The 15,541-nt window shown below is 35.8% G+C and overlaps 1 protein-coding gene across 8 annotated transcripts in view; it reads left to right on the forward strand.

Annotated features, from left to right (window-relative positions):
• The window catches only part of STRN3 (striatin 3), a 115,855-nt gene that overhangs the window by 61,476 nt on the left and 38,838 nt on the right, over window positions 1-15,541 (forward strand). For 6 of the 8 annotated variants that reach the window (XR_007727425.1, XM_050797830.1, XM_050797833.1 and 3 more), the window contains exons 6-8: window positions 8,187-8,316; window positions 9,120-9,261; window positions 15,082-15,192. Coding sequence is in view for 7 of the 8 variants with exons in the window: in XM_050797830.1 (XP_050653787.1) it covers window positions 8,187-8,316; window positions 9,120-9,261; window positions 15,082-15,192 (383 nt within the window). In the remaining variant the exon portion in view is untranslated. The remainder of the gene's footprint in view (window positions 1-8,186; window positions 8,317-9,119; window positions 9,262-15,081; window positions 15,193-15,541) is intronic. The other 2 variants (XM_050797832.1, XM_050797834.1) reach the window with 1 other exon arrangement.

Genomic DNA, 15,541 nt, shown 5'->3' on the forward strand with positions numbered 1-15,541 from the left:
TTTACCATGAGACGTTACCCTGAGTAACATAGATTAGAAAGACAAAGAAAATGAGAAAAAAACCAGATGAGTTCATTGAGGTCATTTAGAGCTTAATAAATAAATAATGTGTATAGTTTATAAACATTATTTCATGCCCTAGATGTATTTTATGATATCGTGCAGTTATCTAAAATATATTCTGGTCAACTGGGCGCAGTAGCTCTTGTCTGTAATCCCAGCACTTTGGAAGGCTGAGGCAGGTGAATCACTTGAGGTCAGGAGTTTGAGACTAGCCTGTTCACTAACATGGTGAAACCCCATCTCTACTAAAAATACAAAAATTAGCTGGGCGCATGCTTGTAATCCCAGCTACTTGGGAGACTGAGGTGGGAGGATCGCTTGAACCAGGAGGCGAAGGTTGCAGTGAGCTGAGATCATGCCATTGCACTACGGCCTGGGTGACAGAGCGAGACTCCATCTCAAAAAACAAAAAAAAAGTGTGTGTATATATAAATATATCTATATATACACATAACACATATATGTGTGTATATATAGATATATATACACACACATGTGTATGTGTATTTTTTTCCTGTAAGGTTAAAAATTAAGCCTTTGATTTAGAGTTTTTATTTCTGAGAAATGACTATTAAAGTCAGTTTGACATCAAATAGCGCCCTTATTTTCTATACTGTGATTTCAGAAATAGAGTGCTTTGTAGCATAAGAGAAAAAGCAGAAATATTATCAAGTATTTTTAGCCAAACTGGTCACCCACGTAGTTCATAGAATTTATAAATATTTTACAGCAATAGAGGTTTGCTATACCACCAGTGACTCTGAATCTGAATCAAAGATCCTTTCGTTTTTTTCCCCCTCACTCTTAGTATCATCTTACAAAGATCCTTGATAAGCTGTATCTTCTCCTTGTAAAGCTTCTTGCTTTTGCAAAATTAAGATTTTGATATTTTTTTGGAGTTTGTGTGCGTGCGTGTATGTTAAACACATAACATGAGATCTGCCCTCTCAACAAACTTTAAAGTGTGCAATTTTGTTAACAGAGGTACAATGTTGTACAGCAGCTCTCTGGAACTTTTTCATCTGGTATGACTGGAAACCATAACTTTTGAACAGCAGCTCCCCATTTCCTCCTCCCTCCGACCCCTGGCAACCACTATTCTACTTTGTGTTTCTGGGTTTGACTGCTTTAAGTACCTCATGATTGGACTCAATGCAATGCTTGTCCCTCTGTGATTAGCTTATTTTACTTAGCATAATGTCCTCATGGTTCATTCATGTTGTCACATATGACAGGATTTCCTTCTTTTCGTAACTAACGATATTCCATTGTACGCATATACTACATTTTCTTTATTTCTTTACCTGTCGATGGACATTTAGGTAATAGTTGTTTGTTTATTTGCTTAGTGTTGTTTTGAATGGTGTCTTGCCCTGTTGCCCAGGCTGGAGTGCAGTGGCATAATCAACAGCTCACTGCAGCCACAACTTCCCAGGCTCAAGCAGTCCTCGCACTTCATCCTCCAGAGTAGCTGGGACTACAGCCACGCGCCACCACACCTGGCTGGTTTTTTAAGTTTTTGTAGAGATGGGACCTCATTATGTTCCCCAGGCTGATCTTGAACTCCTGGACTCAAGCAACCCTCCTGCCTCAAGCAACCCTCCTTCCTCGGCCTCCTAAAGTGCTAGGATTACAGGCATGAGCCACTGTGCCTGGCCGGAAATAGTTGTTTTAATCAAGGCTTTCTTCTTAACGAGTACACTGACATTTTCTGATTCTGCCCTGATGTAGGTGTGTGTGGTTGAGCCATTATTAGGGCCATTTGAAAACCCCTAGGAATAAGAAAATGATATAACATGTGGATCAAGATTTCAGCAAAATATGTTTACTACATTCTTATTTATTAATAGGAGAAAATTAGAAGCAGTCTTAATGTCCATAAGTAGAGGATGGTAAATTTTAGATTCGTATTTTAGAGGCAGTATGCCTAATGATTAAGAATATGAATTCTGAAGACAGACTGGAATTGAATCCTAACTTAACCCTGGTTACTAGCCGTAACTTTGGACAGGGAACATTACTTTCCTTATTTGTAAAATGAGTGTCATAGGATTGATATGAGGAAGGAATGAATTAATGTAAAGCATTTAGAACAATGCCTGGCACACAGTAAGTGTTACATAATTGTTAACTATTAGGAAATATTGTGTATCTAGTTGAAGTGTGACTCCCACCAAGACTAGTGTTTATTAGATGCTACCGAGTGAGTGACACTATTGTATTTCTTGATTTATGGTAGGGATGTTGTGGTTGTATAGAGCATCATAACACAAAGCATCTACTTTATGAGTGTTCATTGGGAAAGTTCTCTTAGATCTTATAACTGGGAAAAGTTGTGCTGTTTCTTAATAACTGGTCTTATTTACCTTTGAACCTCCAGTTGTTGCTCCCCGCCCACCTCTTTTTTTAACCCTGTTTGGAATCTCAGGGCCAAATGTGTGGGCCTCCTCTAGAAAATGCATTGACGGCCGGGCGCGGTGGCTCAAGCCTGTAATCCCAGCACTTTGGGAGGCCGAGACGGGTGGATCACGAGGTCAGGAGATCGAGACCATCCTGGCTAACACGGTGAAACCCCGTCTCTACTAAAAAATACAAAAAACTAGCCGGGCGAGGTGGCGGGCGCCTGTAGTCCCAGCTACTCGGGAGGCTGAGGCAGGAGAATGGCGTAAACCCGGGAGGCGGAGCTTGCAGTGAGCTGAGATCCGGCCACTGCGCTCCAGCCTGGGCGACAGAGCGAGACTCCGTCTCAAAAAAAAAAAAAGGAAATGCATTGACACATTTAGTCTTTTACTTAGCAACCTTACCTTTGGCTTCATTTTATTTACCCTTTCATCGGGATATATTTATTTTTTAAGATTCTGTCGTCTTTTTAGAATTAGAGAGGGTAGTAAATAAACAGTTGGCAAAGAGAAAAATTATCCACAGATGGAGACTTCCATTTTAAATATGGTAGGTTAAAGTGACATTTTACTTGTGTGCCTTTCAGAAATTTTGCTGAAAGGACAGTGAAGGGCTTAAGATGCATTAACACAAAAGAACAACAACAAAAAAACAATGGCATACAGAAAGAATTAGAGAGTGTACTGTCCGTGAGATAAAGAGAATTTAACAATTTCGAATCCAGAAAGAAAATGGAGGAATGGCAACTGACTGAGTGACCCTGAGAAAGCTTATTAAACATAAGTGCATTTGAGAGTGATAGTATGAAGAAAAGGAACAAGCCAATTCAAGTCACAGAATTCCAGTAAAGCCACAAAGGCTAAGGAATTATATGTATTTGGTGAGGTTTAAATAGGGGTATGAATAGAGAATTGGTTTAAAGTTTATTTAAGAAGCACAGGCTGGGCATGGTGGCTCATGCCTGTAATCCCAGCACTTTGGGGAGGCTTAGATGGGCAGATCACTTGAGATCAGGAGTTTGAGACCAGTCCAGCCAACACAGTGAAACTCCATCTCTACTAAAAGCACAAAAATTAGCCAGGCATGGTGGCAGGCGCCTGTAATCCCAGGTACTAGGGAGGCTGAGGCATGAGAATTGCTTGAACCTGGTAGGCAGAGGTTGCAGTGAGCCAAGATTGTGCCACTGTCCTCCAGCCTGGGCAACAAAGGGAGACTACATCTTAGGGGGGATAAAAGTTTAAGAAACACAATGTGAAATCCTCTCTTTAATTTTGTGAAACTGGTTTAATACCACCCCTCCCCTACTGCAAAAAATGGTAGTGTGTTTTCCACCAGTGATTTCTGTTTTTTTTTTTTTTTTTTTTTTTTTTGGAGACAGAGTCTCGCTTTGTTGCCCAGGCTGGAGTGCAGTGGCCAGATCTCAGCTCACCGCAAGCTCCGCCCCCCAGGTTTACGCCATTCTCCTGCCTCAGCCTCCTGAGTAGCTGGGACTACAGACGCTCGCCACCTCTCCCGGCTAGTTTTTTGTATTTTTTAGTAGAGACAGGGTTTCACCGTGTTAGCCAGGATGGTCTCGATCTCCTGACCTTGTGATCCGCCTGTCTCGGCCTCCCAAAGTGCTGGGATTACAGGCTTGAGCCACCGTGCCCGGCTCTGTTTTCTTAAGAAATAAAACAACTGAAAGATGGGGTTATTGTATTAAATGAAAACAGCAGAGTTGTGTGAAATGCTCCAGCAGAGCATTGCGATCTCCTGTGTTCTCCTACTGTTTGACTTCCAGTATGTTGGCACACATGTGTCAAATCACATTAATAGGAAAGGCTTAATGGTACTGAAAATTGGGATATGTCAGTGAAATGGCTGGGCCTGTGTCCTATCATGCAGAAGTTAAATCAGCAGCTTGACAAGACATAGCCATATTCTCAGTCCTTCTGGGCTGCTTTAACAAAATACCATAGACTGAGTAGTGTATAAACAATAGAAATTTATTTCTCACAGCTCAGGAGGTTGGGAAGTCTAAGATCAATGTGTCAGCATGGTTGGGTTCTGGTGAAGACCCTTTTCTGGGTTGCAGACTGCTGACTTCCCACTGGATTTTCACGTGGTGGAGAAGGCAGGCTCCTTTGGGCCTCTTATTTTTATAAGAGTACTAATCGTATTCATGAGAACTCTGTCCTCATGACCTAGCCACCTCCCAAAGGCCCACCTGTCAATACCATCATATTGGGGATTAGGTTTCAAAATAGGAATTTTGCTGAGGGACACAAACATTCAGACCATGGCAGATTTCAGAGAAGAATAGTGGTAACATCCTTGGAAAACCAGGCAATTAAAAAAAACCACACTAGGCAGTTATTTCAGGAAAACTATATATAAAAGAAAGGAAGTAGAGTCATTGTAATGTGATTTAAATGGAAATATTAGTATGTACTTACAATGTAACCATGGAATATTAATATAACAAAAAGTAAACTGATGTAACTGTATTACTGTTACGGGTGGAAGTATAGATGTGGGATGGAGATTGTGAGGGAACTACATTTTTATCAAGAAATAGCAATCTAAGCATGTTATTTAGAACAAATAGGGTAAATAACAAAGGAAGCTTCTTTAAAAATAAGTTTAAAATGGTTTTTCCTAGTGTGTGGGAATCAAAGATAGAGAAGAATAGGGCAGGGGACTCTATTGTTACTCATTGTATGCCTTGTCAATTTATTTAGAACAATTTGGCTTTTTTCTCCTAAGTATTTCCTAGCAAGCAGAACTTCATTTTAGCAACTGCAACAACAGCAACAACAACAAAAGATTTACGATACTCATGATCCCCAAATTATTCTTAGCTAACTTCAGTAGAGCCCTAAAAGTTGTCTGACAAATCTTTTTTTTTCTTCACTGGCTTATTCCTTACTTCATTCTTCAACTCAGCAATTCTAATCTTTTTCTACTCTTTATAAACTCCACTCCAGACTGTGTTCCTTAATTTTAGTCATTCTTATAAGTTTGTGACACTTCCTCATTTTTGTTTTGTTTTTTAGAGACAATTCTCCACTGATCTCTCATGTTTCTAAACATCCTGTGAGCAGAGACACATATTGCCCTTTTATTCTGGACTATCTATTTAAGGATATTTATATAACAACCAACATTGTAAGATAGAGACAGTCTTCTGGGAAGTCATGCTTACTGTTCAATATAAATGATTCAAGTTCCCTAAGCTCAGAGTTCCTCCGCTATGATTCAAACGAACTGTAAGTGTAACATCTACCCGATTACCTCCTTGCCACCCTTGTGGGACCTGGGCAAAGGAAATTCAGCAAACATGGTCCTATTACTTCCTGTGCTCCTGAAGAGAATTCTTGTCTCTGTCTCAATTTTATGACTTACTTCAGGATCCATGAAACAGTAATAGGCTAGGTTGTTAGCATGAAGGCCGGGAAAAACCTGAGACCTTTCACAGTCCATGATCCTTTAATTTTCATTTCCCTAAAGACTAATGATGTTGAGCATTTGTTCATATGCTTATTTGCATTCCACCTATCATTATGATGCAATATCTATTTGAAATATTTCCCCATTTTTTATTGTTTTGTTACTGTTATGGTTTAAGTGTTCTTTATATACCCTTGACACAAGTTTTTCATGAAATATAACTTGCAAATATTTTTTCACAATTTATAGGCTTTTCTTTACATTCTCTTGATGTCTTTCAAAGAGCAAATGTTAATAATTTTGGTGAAATCCGATTGACGATTTCTTGCTTTTATGCGCTGTGTTCCATTTGACTTTTAAAGCCATGCACATATGTTGCTGTGATTAAATACAGTTTTTAAAACCTGGAAACAGGAGGCACTCTCACTTTAGAGACAGAAATTTCTATCCAAGGAGCAGGAGTACTTAATTTTTCAAAGTTCAAAACAAATATATCTTAAAATTCTTTTAAATTATTGTATCATTGATATGCTACTTTTATCAAATGCATTCATTGCCTTTCATTTAATATCCAAATATTAAGTTATATTGTAAATTTTGAGCTGAAAGGACATTTTGTTCTCGTAGATTTGTGGTTGTTTTTACTAATTTGCATTTGAAAAAACCATCTCCTACATTCATTCATTATACAGTTCCTTTAAACTATGTGCTGGATTGGGTGGGATATAGTACAGCCTATTAACACTCTTTGTTAATGCGTTTTAAAAATATAGTCAGCCCTTTCTGTGTAGGTTCTGCACCTATGGATTCAAAATACCACATTGAAAAAAATGACAATTAAAAATTAAAATAATGCAAATTTAAAAATACTGTATGACACCTATTTATGTAGTATTTATATTGTATTAGGTATTATAAATAGTCTGGAGATGATTTAAAGTATACTATAGGGAGAATGTGCTTAGGGACTTGAGCATGATAGGGAGGTGTGTATCCTAGAACCAATGCCTCATGGAAACCAAGAGACAAGTATAATCTGAATTGTGTTATATATTTAATTTGGACTAATGGAGTGAACCAATCAGAGAGGGGGGCAGAAACCCTCCCTGAGTTTTATATTATTTTTCTTTTTGTTACCATGTACTCTTAGTAAAGACATTTGAGATAATCTAATTCAGCCCCCACAATTTACAGGTAAAGAAATTGAGGCCAAAAGATATAAATGGTTTGGCCAAATTCAAGCAGCTACTTAGTGGCAGAGCAGAGACTTTTCATGGTGAAAGTCTTTGTTCGGCTGAATTTTCTACTGTTTTGTTGCTGCCTTTATTGTTAAACATTTAAACAACTATATGAAAACCTTTTTTTGTGTGTGCATAGAGAAACTCAAATTAGTTAAAAGATTTAGATAAGTAGATAAAATAGATTGTCCCTATGACCTGTTAAATGAGTGATTCTACAAGACTTAAAAGTATTTATTTAATAGATTTTGAGTTATTTTTTCTAGCTAAGACAGTCTGTGAAATGGATTGGGATGTTTTATATCTGATGTACTATAAATTTAAATCTGAGCTGCTTGATAAATTATTTTTAAGTTTTTTTTGTTTTCATTTTGAGACAGGGTCTTGCTCTGTCACCCAGGCTGGAATGCAGTGTATAGTCGCTCACTGCAGCCTCAACCTCCTGGGCTCAAAGAATCCTCCTATCCTAGCCCGCTGAGTAGCTGAGACTGTAGGCACATGACACCATACCCAGCTAATTTTTTTTTTGAAGGTGGGTTTCACTATGTTGCCCAGGATGGTCTTGAACTCTAGGCTCAAGCGGTCTCCTCCCATTCACCTCCCAAAGTGCTGGGATTACAGTTACGAAGCACTGTCCCTGGCCCCACCTGATAAACTTTGGTATTTGCTGTTTTAGTCTTCAAACATTTAGACCAAACTGTAAGAGGTTGTAGTTATAAGAAATACTAAGTTTCAGTTGCTCATTTATGATGGCTTTATTTTCAGAACTAATAATATGTGTTTGAGTGTCTAATACTATAGGATTTTAATTTGTTGCAGTAATTACCTAAAATATTTTGGACAATGAACTTTGGAGAAAGTCAGCAGAGAATAATTACTTTTATTTCAGTTGTAGAACATAAATCTTTCAAACTTTTTTTCTTGAAAAAAGTCCTCAGACAGTAGGTAGTCATTCAAATCTCTTTAGTTTTAAGAATTGATTTAAAATGGGAACCAGAAAGAAATATTAGAACCAACCATTGGAATAGTTGGATTCATCTTTTTTCCTTCACACAGGTCCTCTGGTGATGTTCTGGAGACATTCAATTTCTTAGAAAATGCTGATGACAGTGATGAAGAAGAGGAAAATGACATGATTGAAGGCATCCCAGAAGGAAAAGACAAACATCGGATAAATAAACACAAAGTAGGAATTAGCTTTTATATTCTTATTAGCTATATATTCATATAGTTGGAATAGGAATTTTTTTTTACGTGTGTGCTATTACCATTTTTTTAAAAATTATACTTTAAGTTCTAGGGTACCTGTGCACAATGTGCAGGTTTGTTAAATATGTATACATGTGCCATGTTGGTGTGCTGCAACAGGTGGGTAGGTTTAATTGTGAGTATTTGAGATTTTACAGTTATGTAAGAAAAAAATGACGATGTTCCACAAAAGTTTCTGGTCTGCAAAATCAGTTTTCAGTTTTTTTTTTTTTTGACACATTCTATATGTATAACGTCTATTTGAGAGAATAGGGATTTTGATCCTTTTTATTTTTTGTTCTGAAAGGTAAAGCACTATTACAATTATCACAGCTATGAACTTAAATTAGTTACTATGCCATATCTCTATGAGTGAAGGGCTAAGCATGCAGTTTCCCATTTATGAGGTCAATTCAACATAACATATCAGAATGCAAATAAGTGACTGGTTCTTTAGTGGAGGACTAACTGTGAATGTACAGTAATTTAAGAAGTTAACTGTTCTTGATGATTAGCACTTAAACCATTTTTAGTGCCACATTACTTAGATCAATCTTGGCACAGCACTGTTGAACCATTTAGCTAAAGTATAATTTGGGATTTGTGAATTACATGGGAAATCTAAAATTTTGGGTTCAAGTAATTTTAAAATGGGTGTGTAAATGTAGTTATGTGACGATATTAAAGCATCCCTTTTCCATTTAGGATAAAAGTAATTCTTGGTTTATATTCTATTTACAGATAGGTAATGAAGGTTTAGCTGCCGACCTAACTGACGATCCTGATACTGAGGAAGCACTGAAAGAATTTGATTTTTTAGTGACTGCTGAAGATGGTGAAGGAGCTGGAGAAGCACGGAGTTCGGGGGATGGCACAGAATGGGGTAAGATGATAAAGAAATAGGGGGTGGGAGGAAATCTAGCCCTTAATGATGGGTTATTATTAAATATTTTATGTGGAATGTGTGTATCAGTTTATGGTGGCAGTTAAACTGAGAGCAAGGGGAAGTGGTATTGAATAATAGCAACGTATTTTGTACCAATGTATTTAAATTTGGTGACTAAACTTTAATATATATGGCTTTTGGTGGATTTTGATTTTTAGAATTTGGATTTAAAGTTGAAGCATTTAATTGATTTGGAAATCCAATTTCTTTCCTTTTAGTAGATTTTTAAAAATGTATGTATTCAGTTTTGAACATTCCCATTGTTTAATTTGATATTCTAGATTTAGGAAGATTTAACACTCAGTATGTCCATATAGTGTTATCTGACTAATTACTAAGAAAGAATAAAGCTACTCATCCTGAATTATAGCTCTATATTGAGCACAATTTAATGAAGATACTACACTTTATTACCTATAATATTCAGTGTGCAAAATGTTAGGGCCTAAACTTTGGAAGTGGTACATTGTGCTAATAATGATTCAGCCATAACTAAGAGAAAACCATTCTCTATCTGTACATGGTTAAAAACCCCATTAGGAGGTAAAATAAGTGTAAAAAATACTTTAAATGAATAGCTGACGTCCTTAATGTTTTTCCTAGTAAATATGTTCATGCATTCCTCATTTAATATCGGCATGTTGTCTGGTAGGTAGAACAAAGTGTGTTTACTGAGCTTTATTGGAGAAGGTTATTATTTATTTATTTTATTATGATTATTTTTTTTGAGATGGAGTCTCACTCTGTCGCCAGGCTGCAGTGCAGTGGTGCAATCTTGGCTCACTGCAACTTCGCCTCCCAGGTTCAAGTGATTCTCCTACCTTGGCATCCTGAGTAGCTGGGACTACAGGTGTACACCACCACACCCAGCCAATTTTTGTATTTTTAGTAGAGGCGAGGTTTTACCATGTTGGCCAGGATGGTCTCGATCTCTTGACCTCGCGATCCACAGGCCTTGGCCTCCCAGGGTGCTGGGATTAGAGGCATGAGCCACCGTGCCCAACCTGGAGAAGGTTATTTTAATGCATCAAAGTTTTGCTTAATTACAAGCAAGAAGAATAATCACTAGATTTTTTTTTAAACTACTTTGATAGCAAACACTTGGCTTTTAAAAAATGCCTCATTTATGTGTTTAAACCAAATATTGCTAATAGCAAGAGAGAAAAAACCTAATATATAGTACATTTATTATCTTGATATAAAAAAATGAATCAGGTACTTAAAAGATTTGAATTTTGCCACCAGTTTTCTTATTATAGTTCTTAAGCATTATTTTCAGACCTTCACTTCTTTCTTCTTCTAAATGGAAATAGAAGAGACACATTAATTCAAACAGGAGAAAACTCCACAATTACCTTCTAGACTACATTTTTGTACTTATTTGAAAATGATTGTGTTTTAGAAGAGTACCTTTCTTCAAAATCAGCATTGCTCAGGAGAAACAGTAAAAATATTTAACTTTTCTTTTAGCTTCTCTGTGCAGACAGTCAATGTTGGAAATACCTTTTTCCAGTAATTTCAAAAGTATTGCTTTTTTCCTGATTGTTTTGTAATTATATAAATATATAATTATTTTGTAATACAAGTGTGTTTTAGAAAACTTAGAACCTACAAATACATGTGAAGATGAATATTTTTTATAAGCATGTGTATATATATTTATTTAGTAAAATAAGGAGTTTGCTCAATGTTGATTTGTAATGCACACTTTTCACTTAATACATGGTTCTTCTGCATCCCCCCTTTTGTTTTTTTAAACAGGATCTCGCTTTGTTGCCCAGGCTGGGGTGCCATGGTGCAATCTTGGCTCACTGTGACCTTCATCTCCCAGGCTCAAGGGGTCCTCCCACCTCAGCCTCTTGAATAATTGAGACCACAGGCGTGTGACCACACCTGGCTAATTTTTGCCTTTTTTTTTTTTTTTTTTTGGTAGAGACTGAGTTTGGCCATGTTGCTCAGGCTAGTCTTGAACTCCTGGACTCAAGCAATCTGCCTGCCTTGGCCTCCTAAACTACTGGGATTACAGGCATGAGCCACCATGCCCAATCAGCATCATTTTTAATAGCTGGATAACATTCTGTCAACAATGTGCCATGATTTTATTTAACCAGAGCCCTATGATGCACATTTAGATTATTTTCATTAAAAAGAAAATGATCAAAATATTTATCGAGTATCTTTTTAGCTAAATCTTGACACATACTTACTCCTGTTTCCTTAGCCTAAAGTTGCTAGAAATTTAGTCAAAAGGATAAAGAAAAAATTCAGGCATGTAATTGGTATGGAATGGCATTATTTCTTTGATAATAGTTCCCATATTATGTACAACTGATTGGTCCTTCTTTCTGAAGACTTTTGATTGTAGAGCAGAGTTTTAAGACAACTCTCAATACTTTGCTTTTTACTATCATTATTTGACAGTGCCGGTGTCTCCTGTGTTAAGTGGAAATAATCGGAAAGGTCTCTTACTTCCAGACAAGACGGAAATATTATCTTTAAAACGTTTTAAGTTCTTGATGAAGGAAAATAACTCATTTAAGTACAAGATGGTTCAAATAGTTTTTTTTCTGTGAGAAATGAAAACTGTCAAGTGATTTATGCAGTGTTTCCAAAGTTCTTCATCTTTACTCAACAAGATGTCATAGTCATTTTTTCCAAAGCAAAGATGATGAATATGCAAACACTCTTTATATTTATGGAATTCGTTTTCTAAAAATTTGAATATATTTATAAATAGGAAAGTGGTAGCTTTCAGATTTTTTTTTTTTTTTTTTTTTTTTTTTTTGAGACAGTGTCTCACTCTGTTACCCAGGCTGGAGTGCAATGTAACGTTCTCGACTCACTGCAACCTCCGCCTCCCGGATTCAAGTGATTCTCCTGCCTCAGCCTCCAGAGTAGCTGGGATTACAGGCGTGTGCCACCATGCCCAGCCAGTTTTTCTATTTTTAATAGAGACAGGGTTTCACCATGTTGGCCAAGCTGGTCTTGAACTCCTGACCTCAGGTGATCCACCCGCACGGCCTCCCAAAGTTCTGGGATTACAGGTGTGAGCCACGATGCCCGGCCCAGATTTGAATTATTGAGTAAAAGAGCACTGATTTTTTAAAAATGTAAGTCTTGTCTTAATGAAACATACTCTGTAGTCCTTACATTAGAGAATCTAGTTTTTATTTTGTATATTAGCAATCGACAATTTGTTATCTCTGACTTTGAATTTTTTTTTATCTTATGAAACCACTGCCTTTTGGCAAGCTTTCTAACTCTCTTTTCAGTGTCATCTGTGTTAGATAGTCTGAGTTTAATATTAGTGATTTTTAGTTCTTCTAATTATCAAAAACAATAGTTGGCATTTCTATTTTGCTTTTTCTTTCATGGAGACTAGGCATTTTAAGACTGTTCATTTATTGTCTCCTATCTTTGAAACTGATCTGTAGAGATTTATAGAACTACAAAATACAATTAGCACCTGAATGTTTGTACTTAAGTATAATGGATAAAGTATAAGTATATGCATAAAGTTAGTTACAAATTTATGCGACAGTTAATAGATGTGTATAATTCCTCTGCTTTGGTAATCAGAATTGCCATAGTAGAATTTCATGTTTTTGTGGGTTTGAGCTATCAGGAGTCAACTTTCTTATGCATATTTGTGTTTTCTTTTAGACATAAAAGTTACCGTAAATGATTCAACCTCATTTCTTGGTATTTTTTCCCCCTAGATTTTTTAAAAACAGGATTAATATGTAGAAGATTATGCTGCCTCTTCCCTTTTGCTCTTATCTGTTTCTTATAAGCAATATCAAACAGCTGTTACTTACCAGGCAAGTTTCAGGATGTTGTTTGTGCACATATGCATTCACCAACCTGTTCTTTGCACTGCCTAAATTTACTTTTGTTTTCTAGATTTGAGATTATCTTGCAAGTAATATTTTTTCCTTAAGTTTATCCTTTTTTTTATTCTCTATGCATTTTCACTCCACTCTCTTTGTCAACATTAGAGCTGTTCACAGTTTTATTCTCTCTACACAGGTCTTTTAGAAAACTCTTTGGCTCTTATTAAATTTTTCTCTTCTATCTGATTTCCTATATAACCTTTATACAACTTAAGTTTTTTTGGTCTCTGTGAGGTTTAAAAAATATTTGCTCATAATGTATCAATTTGTCTTGCTTTAAGTAGTTGAAGTTAAGAATTGTTAACTTCATTAAGATGAGTGCAAATGATTAATTGTTGAGATCCCGTTTTTCTTAGTATATTCAATAAGTTTACAGGATTCCTGATGCAGTGTAGTTTTCAGGAAACTTCATGATTTGAGTGCATGTGAATTGAGTAAAGTGAATTTTCTCTTTATAACTGTATTACAAATAGCATTACAATTTGTGGATTTGACAGATAATCTTAGGTGTAAGTTTTAGTCATGAGTAACTTAGTTTCAAGTAATTCAAGTTAGCAAATTAATTTAAAGCTTAGGATTTAGCTTTTCACATACTGACCACCTGTGATCATAGGTGGTCTAACCATCAGGGAAAAAGTTATGACAATTGTAGCAGGAAAAACTCAAGGTACAGTAAATATTTGCATTTCTGTGTGCCATTCAAATATGAGAATTTCTTAAGTTTGGTACGTATAACAATCTATAAAGGAAGAGAACGGCTTTTTATGTCTACTTTATAGATTAAGTCAGTGAGGCCTAGTGTGGCTCTTATAAAACTTGTGAGCCAGAATATACTGAATTATCAAAAACTTAACAAGTCAGGATGTTAAACTTCCTTATAACATGGCTGTTTTAAAACCACACAAAGGAAGGAAAAATCCTCAATATTTAAAATAAGTCTCAAAGACTTAATTATTTTTATGCTGCCTCTTTTTAGTGCTGTTTTTCCTCTAGTTGACAATGAGTAAATTTTCTCAGGCACAAGTATTTAGTTAAATATGGATTTATTATTCAGCTAAAATAGCTGATGTAGCTTTAGCAGATGTACAGCAATGTATGTTTTCACTTCTCCATGCTGATCACTACTTTTATCCTGAAAAAAATATCAATTTTAAAAAAATTCTTCAGTGGAATTTGAGTTTTGTTTTTTTGTGTTTTGTTTTGTTTTGTTTTTGTTTTTTTGCTAATCTTAGTTGTAGACCAATGGAAGAAGGTAATGAGATGTTGAACTATTTGGGTGGGTGGGGGCAGAGGTGGGACTTTCTGAATGCTTTGTATGGATTATTCAAGACATTGTATTTTTCAACTTATGTGTATTATATTGGACTAGAATGCCTCTCCATTAGTACAGTTAATCCTGTGCATGCAGAATCAGTATGACAGAAGGTGCATGAATATTTTCATCAATGAAACAGCACTTAACTTTCTAGCTTGCACTTTTCCGAGTAGTTCGCATGTATTTCATTCATTTGCTTTTATGATGCTGGCTGAATAATTTTTTATTAACATTTTTATAAAGATGCAGTGATCTATTTTTATTTAGATTTCTAATGTCAGTCTATTGAATGAATGATAACCTTCAAATTTGTGGTTCATGAAAATGAAGCACTATTTAACTGTTGATATTAAATGTTCAGAAACTTATGACATGGGCATTTAGAGTTTGAGTTGTGAATACCAGAATTGAGACTGCACCTTTAAAGTATTTTGAGTATATGCTATTAGTACATTTTTTTATGATTATGTAAAGCTATAACAGTTTACTGCCAACAGCTTGCATTGCCAACTGCTGATTTTTTTTCTTTTAATAATATGCTGCATGTAGATAAAGATGACCTCTCCCCAACTGCTGAGGTTTGGGATGTAGACCAGGGACTAATAAGTAAACTGAAGGAACAGTACAAGAAGGAACGAAAGGGGAAGAAAGGGGTGAAGAGTAAGTGCAGATTCTGACTATTATAATTTTTGTATACCAATAATTAAGAAAAAAATTCTTCAATTCTGTTTTTTTGTGTAACTTGATTTTTTGTTTCAAAAAGGGGGCAACTAACTTTAAACTTTGTCTGTTGTATAATTGAAATTTGTTTGTATATAATTTAGGATGTGTTACCGATCAAGTAGAAAATCATTTAAAATATATGGGAAGGGTAAAGGAAAGATTTTGAGGATTGTTTTTAAGCTTTAAAAACTTTACCAAATTGTTAGGAATATTGACATTGGAATAAAAAAATAAAAATTTGTTCAGAAGGGAGAAAAGTATAAATTTCTCCATTTTTGATACATAG

This window comes from Macaca thibetana, chromosome 7 (genome assembly GCF_024542745.1).
Source record: "Macaca thibetana thibetana isolate TM-01 chromosome 7, ASM2454274v1, whole genome shotgun sequence".
In the NCBI taxonomy this organism is placed as follows: Eukaryota; Metazoa; Chordata; class Mammalia; order Primates; family Cercopithecidae; genus Macaca; species Macaca thibetana.